Here is a 27,004-nt window from a genome sequence, read left to right as displayed (position 1 = left end):
CTGATCTGGCAGTTCGCCCAGTAAAAGGTGCTGATTTAGAGATGCTATTGCCTCTCTCCTGTCTCTGTTGTCTCTCTTAGCGCCAGACAGTACCTCAGGTGTTATTTCCAAGACAATCGAGATCTGTTTGCAGAAAGAGGGCAACAGTTTTGGCTTTGTTATGCGAGGTGGGTTTGGGTTTTGTTGGGTTTTGGGATTTGATTTTATTATATTTATTTATTCTAATCTTTCTTGTAATATTCTTGCGATCAAAATGTTGGAGATTTAACTGCAGGTTATTTTTATGTGTTACAATACAGGTGGATCGCATGAGGACTGGCACAAATCTCGCCCTTTGGTGGTCACACATGTCCGTCCAGGTGGTCCTGCTGACAGGTAATGCACAACCAAAAATTAAGCTTTTGAAGACACCATCTTTGATCATGTAGTATTCATATATTACTTATAGCCCATATAGTAAATATATTTCAGTGGTTTGTTTTGTTAGGGCTACACTGAATATAATATCTGTCTATAATGTTGTATCTTTCTGTTGCGGAAAACAATGAAACAGAAATGTTTAACTTGATCATTAGTTGCTTCATGGGATGACATATAAAATTAAAAATCATTAGTTAACATGTTTTTGTGACAAACTACACAAATCATCAAGCAATATCATAGGATATAAGGTTTTGTCACTGATATTTTTCTAGAATGACCCTGACAACTCCAGTTTATTAAATCATTGCAAGTGTCCAACAAGCACCAAGATAAAAAGGCTTGTTTGACTTGATGCAGCGCTGCACAGACCGATAGGTTTTTGACATCAAAGTACTGTGAGAGTGATTAGACAGAAGGACGGCTCCGTATGCTTTTAAAATCACTCTTGTGGTACTTTGACGTCATACACAGATCAATCTGTGCAGCACTACTTCAAGTCAAACAAACCTATAGTTAGTAGTATTTGCCAGGTTATGTGATCTCAAAATGCCGGCCATCGTGATGAGCTACCCACCTAATTTAGAATAAAGCAGATTTAAAATATATTTGCCAGGTACTATTCAATTTTTTGGTGTAAAACTTTTTTCTTTTTTTATGTGAACTCTACATTTAACAAACAACATGCATAAGCAACATTTATAAGTTCTTGCTGTAGTCATCTTCCATGTTTGGACACACTATTCACACTTTAACCAAATCTAGAAAGTAGGCCAGATATTTCTTTCTCATATTAGATGGCTAGTTATTATTCTTAGTTTTAGTATTTTCCATGCCTCTCTTTGCAAGCACTTTTCCCTACTTATATTAGCAACACACAACTTGCCAAAAGAGATAAATAAATAAACGTGTCTAGAGAGAGAACATCTTCCATAAGACACCTTTGATGATAGAGACAAAGCCTGCCTTGACTGACATGTAAAAATTGTATGCATTTTCTTTCCTGAAGGCCCCCAGACATTTCATGAGGAAAGTATTGTGGTCTCAAACTGGTCCTTTCACATGTAGCATTAATCATTAGTGTGGAATATTGAGAGACTTCTAAAAAAGAAATTCAAAAAGTCGGCTGTGTTGCAAAACCTAGTGAGCTGACTACCAAGGCAGCATTTTAAAGCATCAACCTTGTGCTAACATCAAACTCTGTTGGAATCAATTTCAGCTTTTACTTTTTACTTTTTTTATTTTTTTACTTTTTTTTATTTATTTAACAGTGCAATAACAGCAAAAAAAAAAAAAAAAAGTTTTACTAGATTTATATTTATGATTTATATCAATCACGTTTATATAAAAGCTCATTTCTATTTTAAATTTTGGAATAATTAAGATTTTTAAATGTTTTTGAAATAAGTCTCTTATGCTCACCAAGGCTGCATTTATTTGATCAAAAAAACATTAAAAACATTAATATTGTGAAATATTATTACAATTTAAAAACGTTTTTTTCTATTCTAATATAATGTATGAATATGAATGTTTGTATTTTTGTATAACCGTAATAGATTTTTTTCAGGATTCTTTGTTGATTAGAAAGTTCAAAAGAACAGCATGTATTTTCTTTTCTGAATAAAAGTATTAATTAATTAAATAAATCCTTACTGTGTTCTTCTGCAGAGAAGGGACTTTAAAAGCAGGTGATCGGATCTTAAGCGTGGATGGAGTGGTTTTACACAGTGCCACTCACAGCGAAGCCCTTATTATACTGACCCAGTGTGGACAGGAAGCCCTTTTCCAGATCGAGTACGATGTCTCCATCATGGGTGAGTTACTTCAGTTGTGTTTGTTTCATATGTTGACAGGATAAAAATTTCACGTCCCAGTGGATTATAATGTTATTAGTTTTGTATGTTGCACATTAAAAGGAAATAATGAATTCATCTAACTATTTTAGCCTTAAAGTGCCCCTATTATACTTTTTCGGATATATCCTTTCATGTAGTGTGTAATACAGCTATTTGTGAATGAAAAAGGTCTGCAAAGTTTCAAAGATCCTGAATTTTGAACTGCCTGAAACAAGTCGTCAGTAATTCCAGTCCTGCACAAACCTATGTAGGTTTGTAACAAATTTGCATAATGCCAGCCTATGGTATTCATTGGATGCCTGTGAACAATATTACTACTTTAACCCTCAAACACTGTAATTATAGCTGAGACTGGAAGCTTGGTTTGTGTTGTCGACATGTCGAGTAGATTCTGTTTTCGAAATTGATACAGTAAAACCGACACCAGCATTACTATTCGTGTCACTTTGTATCAAGTGCTGAAGAAGATCCAGAGCTGAAATGCACATATGGTAATGGGCGCTGTAAGCGGTAGACCTATCACAACAGACTGGGCCATCTGACCAATCAGAGCAGAGTAGACCAATCACTGACTGAGCCATCTGACCAATCTGAGCAGATCTAGGCTCTCAGAAAGGAAGGCGTTTAGAGAGACTGGATCCTCTATCTAACCATTTCAGCCACTGTGAGAAATGAGGTGATGCTGCAATGTATATTATAATAACATTAAAGTGTTTTATGACATTGGATGCATGTAAACCCATTGTAGGAGACCTTCAAAGCTAAAATAGGAACCTTTACAATGGCACAATAGGAGCATTTTTGTTTGTCCTTTCACAGACGTTTTCCAGAAGCATTGTGCTTCTCTCTGGAGTGCTCTGCTCTGTTTAACCGTCTTCACTATTTCATATAGATGAACAGCATCTATTTTTTTTTTTTTTTTTGAACAGCAGGTTGTTGACCTGCAAGAGCAGAGAAAGAACCCCTTTAATGTACTAATGCTGTGAAGGCTAATTTAGGGTGGCCACAATTAGCATAACGCCCACTGTTGTTCTCCTTGTAGAGTTAAAAGGGTCATATCTTAGAAAATAGAAGTTTGAAATAAACTTTCAGAGCTCAGAACTTTCTGCCCAGTCCAAAAAGACTCTTTATTGAATCCAAACTGCAAAAACGATCTGTTAAGAGACCACAGCTAAACCACACCGTAACAATGCTATCCTTGTTTGTCCTTATCACCTGCCTTCCAGACTCGGTGACCAATGCTTCAGGTCCTCTGCTGGTGGAGATTGCCAAGGCACCCGGAGCGAGTCTGGGAATTACTCTGACTACTGCCATGCACAGGAACAAACAGGCCATCGTCATCGACAAGATAAAATCCGCTAGCGTAGTGGACAGGTACACACTCAATGGGCCTCATTCATCAAACACAAGCAGAACAAATTTCTTTGTAATTGTAAAACCCCTTTTATAAGCTTTTTTTCTTATTTAATTTTTTTTACACTGTTAAACTATTAACATAACAATAGTTTAATAATTTTAATTCTTAAATTGTTTCTAAAACCGAGCTTACACAATTGTTTTTATTTCTCCTTACCTAATATGTTTGTAAAATCACTCTTACGTAAAGTATTTTATTTCTTATTATGTACCTTGTTTATAAACCATTCTTCTGTAAATATTTTGTTTTTGTTCTTACATAAATTAACCATTTTCATGCAAATGATTTTATTTTTATGTAAACTGATCGTAAAACTAATTTGACATGAGTAAATGTATTTTTTTCATATAAATTCTTTGTAAATCCATTCTTCCGTAGATATTTTTTACTTAATTTTTTTATAAAGCCAATTTTACATAATTTATGTTTTCAATCTTCCTACATAAATTGTTTGTAAAGCCATTGTCCATTTTTTCATACATTTTTTTTAAATTTTTCAAAAAGCCAACTTTACGTAAATGTTTTAAAATCTTCTTTTATAAATTGTTTGTAAAACCATTATTATGTAAAGGATTTTATTTATCAAAAAAAAAAAAAATGCAAAACTGATTTTATTTTTTCTAATGTAAATTATTTCTTTTTACATAAATTGTTTGTTACACCATTCTTCTGCATTTTTATAAGCATCAAACCAGTTATCAACAACTGATTTTATTTATATTTATGCAAATTGATCGTAAAACCATTCTTACATAAAGGATTGTATTTCTTTGAAATCACTTTTGATAAAGGGTTTTATTTCTTTCTGTAAATTGAAAAACACATTCTAACCAAATTATTGTATTCATCAAATCATTCTTACGTAATGGTTTCACAAACAATGTACACAGAAATTATTTTTTCTGTTGAATACAGTTGAACTCATTTTGAGGCTCATTTTCCAACTCCCCCAGAGTTAAACAGTTGAGTTTTACCGTTTTCGAATCCATTCAGCCGATCTCCGGTTCTGGCGGTACCACTTTTAGCATAGCTTAGCATAGTTCATTGAATCTGATGAGACCAATTGCATCTCGCTCAAAAATGACCAAAGAGTTTTGATATTTTTCCTATTTAAAACTTGACTCTTCTGTAGTTACATCGTGTACTAAGACCGACGAAAAATGAAAAGTTGCGATTTTCTAGGCCGATATGGCTTTGAACTATATTCTCATTCCAGCGTAATAATCAAGGAACTTTGCTGCCGTACCATGAGTGCAGCAGACGCATTGATATTACGCAGCATCTCTCACAAATGTCTCCATGGTTGCAAGGCACGCTCCCTGTACAGGGGGTCACCGCCGCTGCGTAATATCATTGCGAAAAATATCAATAGGAAAAATATCAAAACTCTGGTCATTTTTTTGAGCGAGATGCTAATGGTCTCATCAGATTCAATGAACTATGCCAAGTTATGCTAAAAGTGGTAGCGCCAGACCTGGAGAACGGCTGAGTGGATTCAAAAACGGTAAAACTCAACTGTTTAATTCTAGGGGAGTTGGAAAATGAGCCTGTTTTCAAAAAAAGTGGAGTGTTCCTCAGAAAAATATGATAGTTATTATTAATCTGTTATAGTTATTAAGGTGCATGAAACTTCATTGTCTTTGTTTACCATTAGAGTCATAAGACTAACAAGAAGAAACATAATTCTCATTATATTTAACATCCATATTTTGACACATTATTAATATGGTAATTTGGATCACTTTTCATGTTGTCTCTAACACTTCCCACATTTATGACAGTTCTAGCAGTTCTCTGTTTGCCTCTCAGGTCAGGAGCATTACATGTGGGTGATCATATCCTGTCTATAGACGGCACCAGCACAGAGCACTGCTCGGTTCTGGAGGCAACGCAGTTGCTGGCCAGCACTTCTGATCAGACCAAATTAGAGATCCTACCCGCACACCAAACACGACTGCCCGGAAAACCCCAGGACACTGGTGAGAGAAGGAAAAAAATGTGGAATTAGGTGCAGTTTTCCAGACATGGATTAGGCTTAATCTGAGCTGTCTTCAACAGATGGCTAAATCTGATCTTGGAACAGGCCTTAACTGTGTCTGGAAATGTAACACATGGGTCAATGACACAACTTTTTTTTTTTTTTTTTTTTTTTCATATCTGTTAATATATTTAAAAAATAAATGAAAAATGCACATCATTCATGACTTCTCTGATAAACATTTTTTTTTTTTCTTAATGATTTATTTATTTTGTCATGAGGGTGATACAATTGTCCTGGTCTCATAATAAAGCATTATTTGGCATAAACATTGTGGCTTTATAACATGCAAGACAAGACGCATGAGATTCGAGAGAACAACTCAGAAAACATACAGGAGAAGGGAAAAAAAAGCTACTACACTTAAACATGAGACCGAATAATGAACTGAAAGGAATGAGGGCTTATATACACAGGGAGAGTAATCAACACAAAACAGAACAGGTGCAGGAATTAACAACCAGGAAACTGACGATAACCACAAACTTAGGCAAAACATAGGAGAAACAGTGAAAACAAAACCATAACAAAACACAATAGAATATACATGTTACAGTACAGGAAGGTGCGTCCTCGTGTCATAACAGGTTCAGTCTTCTGTCATGCTACAGTGTGGCTTATAGACACACACGGCACAGGAGAATTGAGGGAACAATGTTTAATAACTTTAATAACAAAAAGGAGAAAAAACAAAGCTACTACACTGAAACATTGACAAGACCAAACAATGAACTGAAAGAACTGAGGGCTTAAATACACAGGGGGAGTAATGAAGAACAGAACAGGTGCAGGAACTAATTAAAAACCAGGGAAATTGATGATAACTGAGAACGTACTCGGTTACTAACGTACGTTTCCTTTCGATACTTCACTCGTACTGCCTATGGGGAACGAATTCAACCGCGCCGTGCCACGGCAGGGAACGACTGGACTTGTCTTGGACACCGCGAGGGAACCAGAGGACCAGAGAACCAGAGAAGTGAGAAGGCCGGAGCCGTCGAACCCATGTTACACTACAAAAGGGAAGTTAACTCCCGGGATGGCATGAAGCGGAGCTCAGAGCTTGTAAGTTCGGGACGTCCAAATGAAAAAAATCTGACAAAAGTGGAGAGCGAGGAAGCCATTTCTCTAGTGGAGTGGGCTCTAACTCCTATGGGACAGTTCGGGCCCATAGAGGAGTAACAAAGAGCAATAGCATCAACTATCCAATGCGAAAGATGTTGCTTTGAGACCGAAGACCCTTTGGTGCGGCCGCCAAAGCAGATAAAGAGCTGATCGGATTGCCAAAAAGGCTGTGATCGCTCAACGTAGCTCCTCAATGCCCTGACGGGGCAGAGCAATTCCAGCTCTTGCTTGTCCGACGAGGGAGGAAGCGCTGAGAGGGAAATGACCTGTGCTCTGAATGGAGTCGAGAGCACCTTAGAGACGTAGCCATGCCTAGGTTTCAAAACGGTTTTAGGGCCTGCAAGTCGCCAACACGCTTAACCGATGCTAGTGCAAGTAGCAGAGCGGTTTTGAGCGTCATGGGCCTGAGGTCAGCTGAACGCAGTGGCTCAAAGGGTCGCCCTTTGAGAGCTCTGAGGACCAAAGAGAGGTCCCAGGGGGGAACGGTGAGAGGACGAGGTGGATTCAATCACCTAGAACCTCTCAAGAAACGCACCACAAGGCTGTTTCGTCCCACTGACTGGCCAGCATTACGAGCGTGAAACGCTTCGATGGCTGCTACATAAACTTTGAGCATTGAGGGGGTGCGACCCAAATCTAAACGCTCCTGGGGAAAACCCCCTTTTCCTGAGCCACCACTTCAGGAGTCTCATGTACAGCAGGCCAAAAGGTATTATGTTGGACACTGCTGCCAGAAGCCCCAGCACTCTCTGTAAGTGCTTGACAGTGATGGCCTGGCCTCGCTTGATGTTGGTGACTGTAGTCAGGATGGTGTCTATATGAGCAGGAGACAACTGTGCCCCATTGTAACAGAGTCCCACACTATTCCCGAGCGGCAACACTCTCCTTCTGCTGCTGCAGGTGTGAGGAACTGGCGGCTGATGTTTGGGGCTGCTCCCTGGCAGCAGCCCCATGAGATCTGGAATGACAGCTGGGGATTAACTGTTTAAATGCGACTGACTGTGGTTTTGACCAGCCTGACCCGCCACCATATATGCCTTACCCACTAATGCAGATGTAGTACAGAGGGTTTTGGCAGGCAGCTTCGGAGCCTTAAGGCCGTTTTCTCTCAAGCCCAGGATGGAGGAATAATAATGGATAGTAGGGATAGTAATCTGGATGAGAACGGCATGTTCTACGATCTTGACACCTCGGTGTAGAGATTGGGAAAAAATTGCAGACTCCAAAGTAAAGGCTGCAACAGAGACTGCAGGAAGCGTTCATCGAGTTTAATTTTCTTTTGTGCTTCCTGCTTCTCTTTTGGCCACTCAATGTTTAATCTGGCTACTGCTTAGGTCACAGCCTCCAACAACTCCTCAAAAGCAGGAGAATGAGGTGGCGAGTTCTCAATTTCACCTGCCTCTGTCTAGAACATTTAATTCCTCAGAATCAGGTAGTTCTAGCACCCGGTCCTCATCCTGGTAGGTAGAAGCCCCAGAGTGGGCTTTCAATCCCTGATAGAGAACATCAGAGCTGGTTTCTGAAAGCTGAGAAAGGGCTGAAGCCTTGTCATCATCCTCCACCAGCTCCATCTGTGACCCCCATCATCACAAATTCCGCGCTGCCTCAGCAGACACGGGTTCTGAACCACAGGGATCGCGAGCCTGGCCTGCCTCATCAAACAAAGCCAGGCGGGAACGGATCGCTCTGTGCGGCAGCAGCTCACAGTTTGCACAGACAGCACCCTCAAGTGCTGCCTGTGCATGCTTCGCTCCGAGGCACATAACACACAGTGTATCTCCCCTCTGGGATATAACGTGGACGGGGAGATGTACAATGGCTGAATTGCCTCTGACTCACCATAATAAATGATATATATAGTAGAGTACACCCCTCACATTTTTTGTAAATATTTTATTATAACCTTTCATGTGACAACACTGAAGAAATGACACTTTGCTACAATGTAGTGAGTGTAAAGCTTGTATAACAGTGTACATTTTTCTGTCCCCTCAAAATAACTCAACAAACAGCCATTAATGTCTAAACCACTGGCCACAAAAGTGAGTACACCCAATTAGCCATTTTCTCTCCCTAGTGTCATGTGACTCGTTAGTGTGACAAAAAGTCTCAGGTGTGAATGGGGAGCAGGTGTGTTAAATTTGGTGTTATCGCTCTCACTCTCTCATACTGGTCACTGGAAGTTCAACATGGCACCTCATGGCAAAAAACTCTCTGAAGATCTGAAAAGAATTGTTGCTCTATGGCATAGACTATAAGAAGATTGCCAAGACCCTGAAACTGAGCTGCAGCATGGTGGCCAAGACCATACAGCGGTTTAACAGGACAGGTTCCACTCAGAACAGGCCTCGCCATGGTTGACCAAACAAGTTGAGTGCACGTGCTCAGCGTCATATCCAGAGGTTGTGTTTGGGAAATAGATGTATGAGTGCTGCCAGCATTGCTGCAGAGGTTGAAGGGGTGGGGGGTCAGCCTGTCAGTACTCAGACCATACGCCGCACACTGCATCAAATTGGTCTGCATGGCTGTCATCCCAGAAGGAAGCCTCTTCTAAATATGATGCACAAGAAAGCCCGCAAACAGTTTTCTGAAGACAAGCAGACTAAGGACATGGATTACTGGAACCATGTCCTGTGGTCTGATGAGACCAAGATAAACATATTTGGTTCAGATGGTGTCAAGCGTGTGTGGCGGCAACCAGGTGAGGAGTACAAAGATAAGTGTGTCTTGCCTACAGTCAAGCATGGTGGTGGAGTGTCATGGTCTGGGGCTGAATGAGTGCTGCTGGCACTGGGGAGCTACAGTTCATTGAGGGAACCATGAATGAGCAGAGCATGATCCCCTCCCTGATAACATGATAACGACCCCAAACACACCCCCAAGACGACCACTGCCTTGCTAAAGAAGCTGAGGGTAAAGGTGATGGACTGGCCAAGCATGTCTCCAGACCTAAACCCTATTGAGCATCTGTGGGGCATCCTCAAACGGAAGGTGGAGGAGCGCAAGGTCTCTAGCATTCACCAGCTCTGTGATGTTGTCATGGAGGAGTAGAAGAGGACTCCAGTTGCAACCTGTGAAGCTTTGGTGAACTCCATGCCCAAGAGGGTTAAGGCCGTGCTGGAAAATAATGGTGGCCACACAAAATATTATTACATACTGTGTGTGTGTATATATATATATATATATGATATGATGCTTTACATTGGGACAAACAATGTCAAATAAGACAGACAAGAGCAACACAGAATGCTTGCTGAAGAGCAGAAGCTAACACTTTGTAGCTTTTGTGTATGCCATCACACGTGACGTCATGACACAAAGCAAATCAAGATTGGACTAAAGCTGCATTCACGTCAAATCGTATTTAACGGAATCTTGACATTATATTTGGAGCTGTTCACGTCCTTTTGGTCCTTGAACTGGGAATTATGCGTTTCCATGGCAGCACTATGGACACCTAAATGAATCTACAGCGGTCAGGTGGTACAGCGCGGCCACGTGGCTTTCAGAAAACTCCCAGCTTACAAGCTGTAATTACAAGCTGTATGAGGACGTGAACGCTTTTTACAAGCTAGAATCTCGTAACTACAGGAATTACGAGGCCGCGTGAATGCACCTTAATTCAATATGTACTTCAGACGCTGTCACGCTGGAGGCGTTCCCCAAAGTGTTGTTCCGACACAGCGTGAGTTCCCTCGAAAGGGAACAAAACATAAAATATATATTATTTAAATGTACTAAAAATTAATTCAAACTAAATAGGTTTAATATAATAAAGTGATACATGTTATGAATTTATCAAATAATTTTATAAGGAAATAATGCACTTTGACACAAAAATATGCACGTCATCATGTCATTGACATAAAAGACAGAACATAACAGAATAGACATGTTACAGGTACATGCATTTTAATCTATATTATAAAAAATTTTTAAAAAAATGTTTTCATGCTTTCTTTATCCTTGGGCAGTGTTGTTTGTCATTTAGCAAATCATTTTATTATATTGAATTTTATTGTCATGTTAATGTAATGGTATTTGATCATGTTAATCATTCAAGAGCATCATATTGAACCACAGTACTTTTTTACAAGTGGTATGGCAACCATTTCCCTGTTTTTTCAAAGGAGGTCATAATATATTCTTGCTAATTATAGCGATATAAACTTCACATGGATCCTCTTCCTATGCCCAAATGAGGATGAGAAAACATGGATGCCGAGACTGCTCTGTCATCTCATCTGCTGTCATCTCATTTAATTAGCTTCTCGCTCTGCTTGATGTCGCCCCACGAGTTTTAGACTGCAGGACAGATTTAATCACGAAGACCTGCTCACCCTAGAAAACCAACAGACTGCGACCCGATATCAAACCGGGATGCAGTGGACGAAGACCCAGATTAGTTATTTTTAGCCCCGTTTATATGCAAATTCAGGAGATGAACAGATGTCCAATGGTGCAGACCACATTGCGTTAAAAGACTGACTTAGTATACACTATTACAGCATGTGAGGTCCTCTGAGAATTTAATCAATAGTGTAATATCATTGAGTGTATAAACCTATTTTGTAATTACAGGACTTTGTTGGATGCACCCAATGATTGGTCCAATTACAAAAGACGTTGAAACTTCAAATGGTTGTTTTGACTTTGAAGTTCTTGCTATTTTTGGTTCTGCAATCATTCAGAACCTTAGATGCCCAACGATTTCAGTCTAGTCCAATTGTTGCCCATGTCTGCTGCCTTCCCAGCATTTAATTACGCCTGATAAAGCTTCAAGATGGCCTCTTGAATTCCATGCACTGCTTGCATACATCATAAAACAGAGTTTGTAATGCCAGGACAGCCTTGACGCCCAGTTTTTTGTGCACAGGAACAAACGTCTTTAATGGATACGGACAAGTAAAGTGCTTTAGTTTTCCAGCATCTGATCTGTTCTGTCGAAATATTATAGCACTATATAGGTCATTCCCTGCTGCGCTGAGAACCCGAGAGAGGAGGTAGAAGGCTGTAATGATGGAAAAATATATTTGTGTGTGTGAACTATCAGCCCCGGCATGACTTCAATCAAGAATTGACACCCACTTGCTGGGCCCATGTTGAAATTACATAGAAACTTCACCCAGGAAAAAAATGGAGTCTGATGTTTTGCCATATGACTTCTGCATTTTTTATTCTCATTTTCCATATGCAAATATTATAGCTGACCTTGTTAGGGGAAGAAAATGAAGTATGTCTGGTAACCATCTTTTTTGGGATTGCTATTTTTGAGATTGTGGGATTTTTAAAGTGAGGAAGGATAGAAAATGAACATTTTAATAGATATACATATCTGGTGGACACTTTTATCCAAAGCAACATTGATATGTTACATATGATAGAAGTTAGCCAATCAGATTGACACTTGTAATTTATTGTGCAGTATCATCTTAAAAATTTAGATTAAAACACATGACAAAAGCTTATAAATGTAATAATTAGTATTAACATTTGGTTTCATTTTGAAAAGACAACAAACCTTAAATTTAATGACTCTAAAAATGGTGTGTGGTATGGTGAAAATATATTACACTTTTAAAACTCTTATGAAATAAGATACTTTAATGTTTTTTTCAAGGTTAAAAGTTTTTTTATTTTACAAATATTTAGTGCTGTCAAATTGATTAATCACACCTAACATAAAAGTTTGTAAATATTTAATGTGTGTGTGTATATATATATATATATATATATATATATATATATATATATATATATATATATATATATATATATATATATATATAGGGGAACCATTATGTCATTGACCCATGATATTGCACATCCTATTTCGGATGAAGACAGCAACATTTAGTAGTCCAGATAGTAAATTATTTTTTTAGATCATTCATTTGTACACTATGTCTGTATTTTGCAATACAGAAATGAGCTACACAGAGGCCACATTCACACAGCAGCAGAATACGATTGTCAGTTCAGTACGGCTAGTGTGTGTTTGCACTGAAGCTTCTGTTGGTTAATGAAGATTTGATAGATGAACTTGCAGCTCAGTTGGACTCTGTTGTGTCAAAAGTGATAAGACTTTTCAGTTTTATGGACGTTGCCATCTTTGATATTACTTTGGTCACTGTCACTATGGTTACTAGTAAGAGAATACAGGCTTGTCTCTTGTTGCACGTTCATACATACAGTATTTGAGATGCTACTGTAAGTTGCTGTGTGAATGGAACATTTTGAGACTCACACCTGTAACTAAATGTGGTTGTCAATCTCAAATATTGACAGTGTGAACATTGCCAGAATTTAATAACAAATTAGTCCAAGCTACTGCTAATAACCTCAGCGCCAGTCACCTGGTTCAGTTCGTCTTTTTGATAAATGACGTGCTCTTAAAAAAGCAGTATTGTAATCTCCTTACACGAATTAAGCTCCCGTCACATCAGCCTGTGTGGGAGACTTTACCGTCATCATTCTTGGTGTTCTCAATTCCCACATCAAGAGACAGAGTTGTGTTTCTTCAAGACATAGCAGACGAGCTTAGCATAAGCCACAGGCGAGAGGGATTTAGTGTTCAAACGTTAGAAGATGCTTCATTGGTGCTCAGACTAACAGATAGTAATATTTAACCTGGCTTGTGAAAATCTGTCTGAAAGTGGCATTTCTTAGCGTCTCGTCACATCCTGTGTGGCAAAAATACAAACAAAATGCTAATATGCAGTATTGCGTGTGCAGGAGATGATGGTTGTTTAGTAACACACAAAAGATTAAAGTAGTAGACTTCATTAAAACCTTCATGTGTAACCACACACACACAAATACACACATCTCTCTGAGCGTTTTAAAAGCTTCTTATGGTTCTTAAGTTAAAACTAAGTTGTTGAATGTCATATAATTTAGTTAGGGCGTTTCACATCATTAATACCCTGCTGGAAAATCCATCTCGGGCTAGTACTTTTTTTTGGAACATGGTAGCTAGTTTCTACATATGGTCCAAAATGGTAGAACTATCTAGACCAACAAATCTGATACCTGATGAATTTTCCAGCAGGGGAAGTATACTAAGCATGTTATAGGTTCAGTAATAAGTTAAAATATATCAATTATTATCTGTAGATGGTTTGTATTTTATGTATTTTTATGTTGGCCTATAGATATGTTTCTATAGAATACATTTAGAATATGTAGAACACATTTTATGAATTGGTTTTATGTAAAAGTAGTCACAAGTTATGAGTAAAGCTGTGGTTGTGAGAAATGACAATTCATGTGAGATATAGTCACAATTGTGAGATATATTGTAGTCACAATTACAAGAAATAAAGTAAAATTATGAGAAATGCAGTCACAGGTACAAGATAGTCACAATTATGATTATTATAGTCTACATTTATAAAATATAGTCGCAATTATGATGGTCACATTTATGAGATATAGTCTCAATTACAGTAAAGTCACATTTATGAGATATAGTCGTAATTACAATGTAATCGCAATAGCAGTCTCAATCATGAGATATTAGCTGCGTCTCATTTCGAAGGCTGCGTCCTCCGGAGGTCACATTTGAAGGCTGCATATGTCATCGAGGCAGTCTCATTTAAGAAAAATAACTGTTAGATTGCAAAGTAAAAAAGAAAATACAGTATTTTACACATCATGAGGAATAACAGTCAATTTTATTACATTTACTTTTCTTAAAGGTGCCATCGAACACTTTTTTACAAGATGTAATATAAGTCTAAGGTGTCCCTTGAATGTGTCTGTGAAGTCTCTGCTCAAAATACCTCACAGATTTTTTTTATTAATTTTTTTAACTGCCTATTTTGGGGCATAATTAGAAATGCACCGATTCAGGTTGCGGCCCCTTTAAATGCTCATGCTCCCCGCCCACGGAGCTCACGCTTACCTTAGTGCATAAACAAAGTTTACACTGCTAATATAACCCTCAAAATGGATTTTTACAAAGTGTTCATCATGCATACTGCATGCATGCATCGGATTATGTGAGTATTGTATTTATTTTGATGTTTACGTCTGATTCTGTATGAGTTTGAGGCTATGCTCTGTGGCTAAAGCTAACATTACACACTGTTGGAGAGATTTATAAAGAATGAAGTTGTGTTTATGAATTATACAGACTACAAGTGTTTAAAAATGAAAACAGCGACGGCTCTTGTCTCCGTGAATACAGTAAGAAACGAGGGTAACTTTAACAACATTTAACAGTACATTAGCAACATGCTAACGAAACATTTAGAAAGACAGTTTACAAATATCACTAAAAATATCATGATATCATGGATCATGTCAGCTATTATTGCTCCATCTGCCGTTTTTTACTATTGTTCTTGTTGCTTACCTAGTCTGATGATTCAGCTATGCACAAATTCAGACGTCCTGCCCTTGTCTTATGCCTTGAACATAAGCTGGCATATGCAAATATTGGGGGCGTACATATTAATGATCCCGACTGTTACGTAACAGTCGGTGTTATGTTGAGATTTGCCTGTTCTTCGGAGGTCTTTTAAACAAATGAGATTTATATAAGAAGGAGCAAACAATGGAGTTTGAGACTCACTGTATGTCATTTCCATGTACTGAAGTCTTGTTATTTAACTATGCCAAGATAAATTCAGTTTTTAATTCTAGGGCACCTTTAAATAAGACATCCTTGATGATGTATGCAGCCTTCAAATGCAATTATGATAGACACAATTACGACATAAAGATGCATTCATGAGATTTAGTCGCAATTATGAGAAATAAAATCTCAATTATGGGAAAATAAGTCGGAATTATGAGAAATAGTCAAAATTATGAGATATATTGTCGCTATTACGAGAAATAAAGTCCCAGTTACAAGAATAAGACTCAATTATGGGAAATAGTTAAAAGTACAATATATAAAGTTACAATTATTAGTTATAGTCACAATAAAAAGTTCAGTTTTGTAAAATAACATTACAATTATGAGAAATAAAGTCACAAGTACAAGACAGTCGCAATTCCGAGAAATACTGTTGCAATTTTGAAATATTGTCACAATTATGAGAAATAAATTACTAGTTATGAGAAATAAAGTCCCAATTAAAAGATATAGTCACAATTGTGAGTTATGTAAGTTTGTAATTAGAAGAAAGTCACAATTACGAGATATAAAGCTGCAGTGAATCGCACTTGTGAGGCAAAGTCGTAATTACAATCACAATATTCAGCCTATGTTTTGTTTGTAATGTTGCCAGTTAGTGGGCTTTTGCAGTCCATGGTAATAATAATACTTTTAATATTTGTTTTTTTTTTTTCTGTACATTTTTATTTGATGCTTCATTATATTGCCGCTTCATTAGGTTGCCACTTCATGTCCAGAATCTGGGTCCAGAACCACTGCCCTGTAATAAATTACTTTTTCAACTGTGATTATTTAATTTATCAAATTGATTTTACTTTCTTTTAAATTCAGTCTTCTGCTACTGTCAGACCTGCTGCATTATGAGCGCTTGGAGATACTGCAGTCCTGCAGAACAAATGAGAACAAGCACAAACAGAGGCACTCAATTATACAGCCTGCCTCTAGCAGCAGGACTTCATTAGCCTGTTTGCTAATGAGCTTTCTCATTGTTTTGCATGCACATTCATTTTCCACAGACCAGTATTAGCGACAGATAATATCACTCGAATGTGACTTCAACAGACCCTCAAGACTCCAAATGATGGATTTCAGTGTTCAAATGAGTATTAATGAGAACAATATTTAAAGAACGCCAAATAGTTGGAGTACATAAACTTGCAAATTTATATAAAAATGTTTTTTAACCCTTTTGTCATTATTTATTCTGAGAAGCATGTAATAATTTCTCAACTCAATTTAGTCATTCATTTTGTGTTTAGTGAAAGTTCAGAAAAGTGACCACCCGCACTGCTGGGACCCCTGTGTGAACTACTGCCATTCCCAACATCCTGTTCACTGCAAGACATCGACATGGACCTCTGCTTCCAGTAACCCATCCAGCTCTCAGGATTACTGCAAATGTAATTACATTACATCATTTTTACAATTATAATTATCACCTTTTAAGATGTGTTTTCCTTAAAGAAATACAAATACTGCAAATGGGCCTTAAAGGGATATTTCACCAAAAATTTTAAATTATCCCATGATTTACATCGTTCGGATCCCGAGTCTGTGCAGTAGTAGAGCTGCGGTATCAAGGTCCCAGCCACACTCCCACAGACTCAGTCGCAAACACAGCTGTCAATCATGACATTACTCCCTGTTTTTATAGCATCAAATAACTAACAAACCAATCTTACTGGAAAAACGAATACTTGAACATACACCTGCGTGATAAGAACTACCTAAAATGACAGAAATGATCTTTGTAAAAAGTATTTAAGTGTAAGTAAGTAAGTGTAATTTGATTTTTTTAGTTTGGCTCGTGTCCCACTCTGTTACATGGAGAGGTGGGGTTTACGACCTATACTGCAGCCCGCCACCAGAAGGTGAAAAAAAGGCTTTAGCTTAATTTTTCAGGACTTGCGTGAGATACTTAGTCACAGTAGGGAAGAAAAGATGATCTCAACATTCGTTTCATGCTGACTATCATAGAAGTCTGCACAATTGGGAGTTTTGCATGATGGCGAAAATGTTTTCCTCATATTTTGCCAGTGTTCATGTTGATCATACGTTTTGAATTTGCCACATTGACCAAAGGAAAGATGTTTGGTACATCGCTACACTATTGACAGTAGACAATCAATGTTTTTATGTGCACAAAATATGGCAGCACAATTTTGCAGCATTTATTTATTTATTTTTTTGTCTCAGTTTCCTGCACCAAAACAGTCATCATTTAGTTTTTCATGAGCAACTCACATTTCTTCATTAAATCTATTTCTCTATCATCCATCTTCATTTACATGTAAAATGGCATTACGTTAATATTGAAAATTGTTCTTAACCCAGACATCCACCTCCCAGCGGTTGCCTCCAAATAGAATATAACATCCCCTTAAATAACAAATGCTTAGAGGAGTGGATAGATCTGCAAAGACTAGCAAGGGACCAATAGAAAATGGATCATTAACTTGCAGTGAGCCGCTCAGTCACTTGGACCATTGCCATCTCTTTGATTTAAATTTTTTTGTAATGCTGTTACACTGCCTGACATTCTCTCTGTTTCCCACTCTCTTCTCCTTAGCGATAGTCTGCAGTAACTTCTCCCCTGGGTCCACCACAACATCGGGCATGACCAGCCAGGGTTCCAGCACGCTGCCCCGGGTCGCTCCTCCCATGAGCCCGCGGAACTCCATGCTAAAGAGAAGACAGAGGAAAAAAGAGCACAAGAGCTCCTGTAGGTGACTGGATCGGTTTTAATTTTGTGTTTTCACCTTGAAACGGCCAAAGACAGCATACTAAATGATATCTTATAAGTCACTGATTTGTAATGATCTATGTAGGCTTTTAAATGGCTTTTCATGAAAAGGCTATACACCTGACTGATTCCATTAGAGTTAGATGTTAACATGTTGCTAAGCTAATTACACAATACGCTAATAGTGAATTCAAGTCATGTCGGAAAGATCGTATTTACAGGTTGAATGCACATGAATGCCTCCACAAATTCGTTATTACAAGTGGGAAACTCAAGATTGAGTCACGAATTTAGTGCCGTGTCAGGTGGACTCAAACATGGAGGACTCAATGGATGCACCGACTATTGAATACAAAGTTGCATGTACAAAAATATGATAGTATATCACAATTACGAATATAGAACAATAAAGAATATAGTTTACAATACCTTCATACATTGAATAAAAACATAAAAAAGCAAAAACACACCTGATGAGCATTGAGTTAAAAAATATATTTTTGTAGAAAAGGTCTTGCTCAGACCAAACTTACTTTAGGTCACCTGACATCATAATTACAACCTATGAACTCATAAATACAAACCTCCCAGAAGGACTTAAACGCAACATAAGCACTGTTAGGCAATGTAGCACAATATTGGATAGATAGTCTGGTTTTAATTAGCTTGAACTCATTTTCAATAAAACTTTTTAATTACTGTAACACAGTTCATAAATGTGGGAAGAAGGAGGCGGGAACCGGCGAACGTTCAACAAAACTTTAATTCAAAATAAACAAAGAACAAAAAGAAAGTAATGCCGGCAGACCCTCGCGGACGTCTGCTGGCCACACAAACATAATAAAAAATAAAATTATATCCAGGCCTGGTCCTCTCTCGTCCTTCACGGTCGTCACTCCTTCTTTTATGCTCCCGGAGCTCCTCCGTGAGAGACTCAAGGCCGGTGCGCCTCCCAGGTGATGCTCGTTATCACTTGCGTCACCGGCCTCGCGCCGTTCCCTCACGGCTCACCACATACCTGCATCGCCCCTCACAGGCCGGGGGGTACTCCCGAGACTGCGCTTACTCCCCCCCCGGGGCCTGTCTCGGTGGCCGCAGCACCTGGGGGTAAGGACAGACGAGACGAGAGAAAGGAGACGGAAGCAAGGGGAACGACAGGACGAGAGAGAGGAGAGAGGAAAAAGAGAAAAAAAAAAAGAACTGGGTCCGGCTCCCAGACACACTGCCGCTCGGTCTTCAGCCTGCCGAGAGGCTCTTCCTCGTGGTGCCATGCGGTGGCACTGGATGCTCAGTGGACGGCCCGATCCTCTGTGATGGCTCCTCCGACTGAGGGCAGCCGGCAGTGAGTCCCCCGTCACCTCCCCTTCATGGCGGACGGCAGCAGACTCCGGCCCACGGTGGACGGCAGCGACTCCTCCGCTCCCTCCTGGACGGCAGCCACCCCACCTCGTCCCAGGAGCACGGCATCCGGGTCTCCGTCCCACCTTTCACAAGGCTCCAGTACCACCGCCTCGGGCAGCCTCTCGCAGTCTTCACACTCCCGCGCTGCCCAATCTCCGCAGCACCGCGATCCCCCTCAGCAGCGAGGGCTCTCCGACAGCATGTCCCTCCTTCCTCTCGGGTTTCGGCACCAATGTAACACAGTTCGTAAATGTGGGAAGAAGGAGGCAGGAACCGGCGAACGTTCAACAAAACTTTAATTCAAAATAAACAAAGAACAAAACGAAAGTAATGCCGGCAGACCCTCGCGGACGTCTGCCGGCCACACAAACATAATAAAACATAAAATAATATCCAGGCCTGGTCCTCTCTCATCCTTCACGGTCGTCACTCCTCCTTTTATGCTCCCGGAGCTCCTCCGTGAGAGACTCAAGGCCGGTGCGCCTCCCAGGTGATGCTCGTTATCACTTGCGTCACTGGCCTTGCGCCATTCCCTAACAGCTCTCATTTTTCTAAGCTAATTACTCAGTATTCTAGGCACTACCTACCAATACCTAGCACACACAATTATTGGTTAAATAATCAATTTCGTTTAATTAGATGGCCTGATTTATGTCTCGATTTAATTTTTAGTTAGTTGTTAGCATGTTGCTTAGCTAACAACACAATGCTCTAAGCACTGTTAGAAACGGTAAACACAGCTTTTTATAAAATTGATTTTATTGAACTGTTTTTATCTATCAATAAAACATTTTTTACTGGTAGAGATGTTAGCATGTTGCTTGGCTAACAACACAAACCACTAACAACACATCTCACTTCATTCCTCCATCTTGGATAGATTTTTCACTAGGTTTTACAAATAGAGTTTTGCTTTTAGGGACTGTTTACATAGAACACATTATTGCACTCACTGCGTTGCTTTTCCATTGTATAAACAGCGTGTTCAACCATTGCACATGACACAGAGTTCTAAAACGGCATCGCTCATCAACTTTATAAAAAAAAAAAAAAAGTCTCTACACCTTGCATGTTTTTTTTTTTTTTTTCATCCCATTACTCTGTGCCTTGTGTTTTTTAAATGTTAAAACATGTTCTCTGAATGGAACCTTTAAGGGTTAGTTCACCCAAAAATGAAAATAATGTCATTAATTACTCACCCTCATGTCGTTCCACAGCTGTAAGACCTTCATTAATCTTTGGAACACAAATTAAGATATTGTTGATGAAATCCAATGGCTCAGTGAGGCCTCTATTGAGAGCAAAGCCATTCAAACTATCAAGGTCCATAAAGGTACTAAAAACATATTTGAAACAGTTCATGTGAGTTCAGTGGTTCTATCTTAATTATAAAGTGATGATAATACTTTTTGTGCGCCAAAAAAATAAAAAAATAAAATAAAATAACAACGACTTTTCAACAATATCTATATGGGCCGATTTCAGAACACTGCTTCATGAAGCTTCTGAGCTTTATGAATCTTTTTTTATTTTTTTTATTAGTGATTCGGATCTCCTATCAAACGGCTAAACTGCTGAAATCACGTGACTTTGGCACTCCGATTCACTGATTCGATTTGTAAAGCTCTGAAGCAGTGTTATAAATTCGGCCCATTACTAAATATTGTTGAAAAGTCGTTATTTAGTTTTTTGGCGCACAAAAAGAATTCTTGTCGCTTTATAATATTAAGATAGAACCACCGAACTCACATGAACTGTTTCAAGTATGTTTTTAGTACCTTTATGGACCTTGATAGTTTGAATGGCTTTGTTCTCAATAGAGGCCTCACTCAATTTCATCAACAATATCTTAATTTGTGTTCCAAAGATGAACGAAGAACTTACGGGTGTAGAACGACATGAGGGCGAGTAATAAATGACATTATTTTCATTTTTGGGTGAACTAACCCTTTAATGTGTTAAGTCCAGTACATTTATGATATTTCTGTGGTGGTATTTCTCTCTGTTTAGCCGTGTCTTTAGCCTCAAGTTCTGTGGGCCCTGGTGGTCAGATTGTCCACACAGAGTCCAGTGAGGTCACTCTGAGAGGAGACCCTCTTAATGGGTTTGGGGTTCAGCTACAAGGTGGAATATTTGCGACGGAGACTCTCTCTGCACCCCCTCTTATCCGCTTCATAGAGCCGGACAGCTCGGCCGAAAGGTACGCCCCAAATTTTAACTGAACTGTTTGAGATATCCATGCTCAATCAAGCACATATAAAAATACTATTCAGTGCCACAACAGACTGAGGATCTATTAAAAATGCAACTAGATCTTGTAAAGACTTATATATTTTTAAAGATTATTCCATACGACAGAGCCGGCGTACACTGTCTCGGAGAGAGGCGCTTGAAAATGATCAAGCTGGATGTGAGTTGATACTACCTCAGAATCTGGGTCAACACTCGGCAGGAAACTCACACTGCAAAAATCTTGCCTTTTATCAGCAATGTTTAAGAAAGAGACATTAATTTTTAATATATTAAGAGACTGGAATGTGTCACTGTCACACTTTGTGTTGAAAGGGAGGGAAAACTTAGGAAGGGTCTCCAAAACTAAACTCAATCCACTGGAAAGACAAATCACAAAAGAACCTCTTTAACATCTCAAATGCGTTTTCCTAGACAGCAATGAGATTAAATGGAGAGCAAATGGATCTTAACTTATGCTTCTCAGATGTTTCTCCAGAGAAAGACCACACTAATGTCACACCTAATCTTAAAAGACAAGAGATCTCCATAATAACTGTACTTGGATTTGCCATGATACCAAGTCTTCAATCAGAAGCCAAACATCTCAACATGAACCCCAACTTTTCTCATCAGATTCTTCAGAGACATAATTAGCTGCTATGCTATTCACTTTAATTTTATAGCTCCAAACTCTTACTGCATGTCAACGAATGTCTCATTGGGGTCTCTTTGTATTTGTCCAAAGAAATTATAGGAGAAACATCTGAGTTGTTACATCAGCTACTTGCTTGTCTTATTTGGGTCTCTTATTATTTGTCCAAAGAAATTTTAGAAGAAATGCCTGAAAATAAGTTTTTTTTTAGCTAACTTTTGCTAACATTTGGCTATCTGTAGCTCTACCTCTTACTGTGTGCCAACAATTATCTCATATTTGGGTATCTTTTTATTTATCCAGAAAATCATAGGAGACACATCAGAAACTAAGTTGCTACGAACGTTCTGTATCAGCTGCTTTGCTAATATTTGCTAACGATTGGTTAGCTCTAAATGCTTCTTGCATGTCAACAATTGTCTCATTTGGGTCACTTTTAATTTGTCCAAATAAATTTTGGGAGAAACATCTGGGACTGAGTTGTTACATCAGCTGCTTGTTTGTCTCATTTGGGTCTCTTATCATTTATCCAAAGGAATTTTAGAAAAATGTCTAACAGAATTTTAGGAGAAAAATTTAGGCTAATTTAATACAAAATGAGCCTTCACAGCTGACTTGTTACTCTAAATGTTGCTAGCAAGTTACTAGCCTACTTTGTGTCAACATTTGTCTAATTTGGGTCTCTTTTTATTTCTGTCCAGAGGAAGTTTAGATGAAATGTCTGAGAAGTTATAAAGGTTCTACAGAACTTTCGCTGCTTTGCTAACTAGCTTTAAACTCTTACTCTTCAACAATTGTTGAATCTCTTTGTGTTTGTCCAAAGAAACTGTAGGGGGGGAACTGTGAAACTAAGTTGCTACAAATTTGCTATTTCAGCAGTTTTGCTAACATTTTTGCAAGCATTTTGCTAACTATACGGTAGCTTTAAGTTCTTACTGTATGTCAACAATTGTTTCATTTTTATTTGTCCAAAGTGGATATAATCTGAGACATAGGTGCTACGTCTACTGCTTTGCTAACTTTTGCTAGTTTTACTGTATTTTAGCAATGTAGGTCTCTTTTTAGGACTTTTTGGAGAAACATCTTAAGACTTAAGTTCATACAATCATCCTATTTCAGCTGTTTTGCCAACAATTTGGTAGCATTTTGCTAACTATTGCTTTAAGTTCTTACTGTTTGTCAACAACGATCTTGTTTCTTTTTATTCATCCAAAGGAAGTAAACATCTGAGACAAAGGTGCTACATCCATTGCTTTGCTGACTTTTGCTAGTGTTTGGCTAACTGTTGCTCTCTCTCTAAAACTCTTTTTTTTTTAAAAAAGTCAGCAATTTAGGTCTCTTTGTAGAAATTTTAGGAGAAACATCTGAGACTAAGTTCATACAAAGGTGTTTTTTAGCTGTTTTGCTAACAGTTTGTTAACTTAAACCACAAAATCTCTAGCAAACCCAATACAAGGAAATGCAAACCCAATACAATCTGTCACTGGATGACACCCTAAACAAACCCTCCATTATTATATTCAAACCTGTAAACGTGTCCGTTTCTGTTTGTTTTTGTAGCTCAGTGCGTGAGTCAGTCCCGGTGTGAGATTGTTGTACCATGAAGCAAGTGATCTGATGTGTTTTGAGCTGCGTTGTACTGTGGCAGTGTGTGACATTTGTGGTGTTTGGGCTCGAAGTCATTGTATGTTGGGTCAGTTGAACACACAGTTTCCCACAGTGACACTGGGATTGCATATAGAACCATGTGAATACAATATTGTTAATCATGCATTTTTAGGGGCCAAGCCCCGAAGGGGCTGTAGCCCCTATTGTAATTGTACGTTTTCCCTTTTATTATTATTATTCTTCCTCCCGAATGGGAGTCTATGGCAGCCCTATCAACGGAACATGAGAAAATGATGAAATTTGGCACAGTTGTAGAGATGCTCATGAATAGTGATTGGACCAAATTTGGAGTCTCTAGAACCAACTCTATAGCGCCACCACCAGTTCAAAATTTCAACATTCTAACGGTTTTAACATTTGAACTGTTTGTCATAGAAAAATTAAATTTAGTTCATCTGATTCGTCTCTTCATGCTGATGCTATTCAACTTCTTACATTAAGTCTCCACCCATTACAGTAGTGGCCATTTTGAAAAGTACAGTATTTGTTTTTTTCGCTTCTCCTCCTTCAAAATTTGTCCAATTTTGTCCAATCTTTGATCAGATTATCTTTGGACTGAGCCGCACAGAAATGACTGAACAGATTTTTTTTATTCATCTTTGTTCAAAGGTTATGATGTCACGAAGTTAACGAGGTCGACCCGAAATTAGTATAGAGGCTGTATCTCGGCCAAACTTTGAGCAATCGAAACAAAAATTGGTACGCTTCATCAGAACCATGGTCTGAGGGTCTATGCCAAACTTGGGAACAGCGCCACCTACAGGTCATGAGATATGAAAAATGGCTATTTTGGCCAATAACTTTTGAACAGTTTGTCAGAAAATCAAGATCTTGGTGTCTATGGATTCCTTGGATCATGCCGAATCCGACGATACCGATTCTGTCAATATTGGATGTATCACGTGTCCGCCATTTTGAATTTTGTCATAAATTGCGATATCTTTTAAACAATTTGACATATCTTCACAAAAATTGGAATGTATGACCTTTAGAAGGTCGTGAAGGTACCTGAGAAGTTTCAGCACAGCGCCACCTACTGTTCCACAGATGTAATGATTATTTCAAAAACGCTTATAACTTTTGAAAACACTTTCCAAAATGTGTATGCTTCATGTCATTTTATTCCCTGGCTTATGCCGATTCCGACAATGTATCATTTGCCATTTTCCTTAAATGTACCTGTCTGCCATATTGAAGTAAATGAAAAACAGTTTTTTTCGCTACTCCTCCTACAAATTTTGGTCAATTTTGTCCAAAATCAGCTCAGATGATCTTTGGACCGAACCGCACAGAAATGACTGAACAGATTTTTGATATTCACTACCATTTCCGAGATATTCATCTCTGAATGTGACCTTGCTTGTGTTTGTTGTCTTATGCTAGTTAGCTTAGCACAGTAATTGCTTAGCATGCTAAACTATTGCTATTCTTTCTAATGTGGTCTTCAGTCAACAGGTTAACCAAAACTTAGTTGGCATTAAATAACTTTGCATACTAATATGGTTAACATGCTATGAAGCTTTTTTTTTTGTGAACTCTTTCTCACACTGAAACCTCTGCTTAGCATACTGATGAACTTGCATGGCTGATTAGCTCAATGTGTTACGCCACGGATCCCGAATGCTCTGCATCGTGGGTTCGAAACTCAGTGTGACACATGCCCAGACCGCATGAGGTACTGTGGCAGGAAAAGATGCAGAACTTGTGTCTGTTCTAGGCATTCTGCCTAAAACTGGTCTAATCTGAAGCTATCACATGCAATTCCTTTATGTCCAAATTCGTAGTTATTCTTCTTCCCCCTGTATGGTAATCAATGAACCATAAGAAGGAAAATTATCAAATTTGGCATGCTTGTAGTGATAGTAATTAAAAGTAATTTGACCAACTTTGGAGTATCTAGGACTAAGTCTATAGCGCCACCACCAGTTCAAATATTCACTTTTGTAAAGGTTATAACTTTTGAACCCTTTGTTCCAGAAAAATGAATGTCAATACAACTGATTCCTCTCTTCATACTGATCACATTCAATATCTTACATTAAGTCTCCACCCAGTACAGTAGTGGCCATTTTGAAAAGTACAGTATTCCGTTTTTTCGCTACTCCTCCTACAATTTTTGTCCAATTTTGTCCAAAATCAGCTCAGGTGATCTTTGGACCGAGCCGCACAGAAATGACTGAACGGATTTTTGATATTCGCTACCATTCCCAAGATATTCATCTCTGAATGTGACCTTGCTTGTGTTTGTTGTCTTATGCTAGTTAGCTTAGCATGCTAATTGCTTAGCATGCTAACCAGTTGTCATTCTCTTTAATGTGGCTCTTCAGCTATCAAGTTAACCATGAGTTTCATTAGCATTAAGTTAGCTTAGCATGCTAATATGGTTAGCATGCTAAGTAATGCTTTTTTGTAAATTCTTTCTTACACTAAAAGTTCTCTTCCACAGATTGTTGAATGTGCATCCTCAAGTAGCTCAATGTGTAAAGCCAGTTACCTGATGAGCTCTGCACCCCAAGATAGTGGGTTCGAATCCCAGGTGGAGAGGTTTTATGAAATAGTGTGTTTTGATTCCTTTACTGCCTCTTGGATTAGAAATAAATGCTTTTTGTTTCATGCTGTGTTCATTTTCATCTAAGCTTATGTACATAAGTTCTGAGTTCATTTTCGCCCGTAATTCTGAACCAGCTGTTTCATGTTTGTTCATTTTCTGCTGTTTTTCCTCTTCCTGCTCTGTATTGCGCTACAGCATGATGAGCTGCAGAATGATCTAAAGTAGTTATTAAATATAACATTCAGTGCAGTTTTATAAAAATTCTTCAT

At 38.5% G+C, this 27,004-nt stretch overlaps 1 protein-coding gene across 1 annotated transcript in view; it reads left to right on the top strand.

The window, feature by feature from the left end:
* The window catches only part of grip2b (glutamate receptor interacting protein 2b), a 176,164-nt gene that overhangs the window by 121,694 nt on the left and 27,466 nt on the right, over nucleotides 1-27,004 (top strand). Inside the window, exons 5-12 of the mRNA XM_067398526.1 lie at nucleotides 81-167; nucleotides 300-375; nucleotides 2,092-2,237; nucleotides 3,506-3,653; nucleotides 5,506-5,675; nucleotides 16,748-16,888; nucleotides 18,058-18,210; nucleotides 21,643-21,832. Of these exons, the coding sequence (XP_067254627.1) occupies nucleotides 81-167; nucleotides 300-375; nucleotides 2,092-2,237; nucleotides 3,506-3,653; nucleotides 5,506-5,675; nucleotides 16,748-16,888; nucleotides 18,058-18,210; nucleotides 21,643-21,832 (1,111 nt within the window). The remainder of the gene's footprint in view (nucleotides 1-80; nucleotides 168-299; nucleotides 376-2,091; nucleotides 2,238-3,505; nucleotides 3,654-5,505; nucleotides 5,676-16,747; nucleotides 16,889-18,057; nucleotides 18,211-21,642; nucleotides 21,833-27,004) is intronic.

This window comes from Chanodichthys erythropterus, chromosome 10 (genome assembly GCF_024489055.1).
Source record: "Chanodichthys erythropterus isolate Z2021 chromosome 10, ASM2448905v1, whole genome shotgun sequence".
NCBI classification, from domain to species: Eukaryota; Metazoa; Chordata; class Actinopteri; order Cypriniformes; family Xenocyprididae; genus Chanodichthys; species Chanodichthys erythropterus.
The sequence above is the reverse complement of the archived record's forward strand: the minus strand, read 5'-3'. Positions and strand labels throughout refer to the sequence as shown.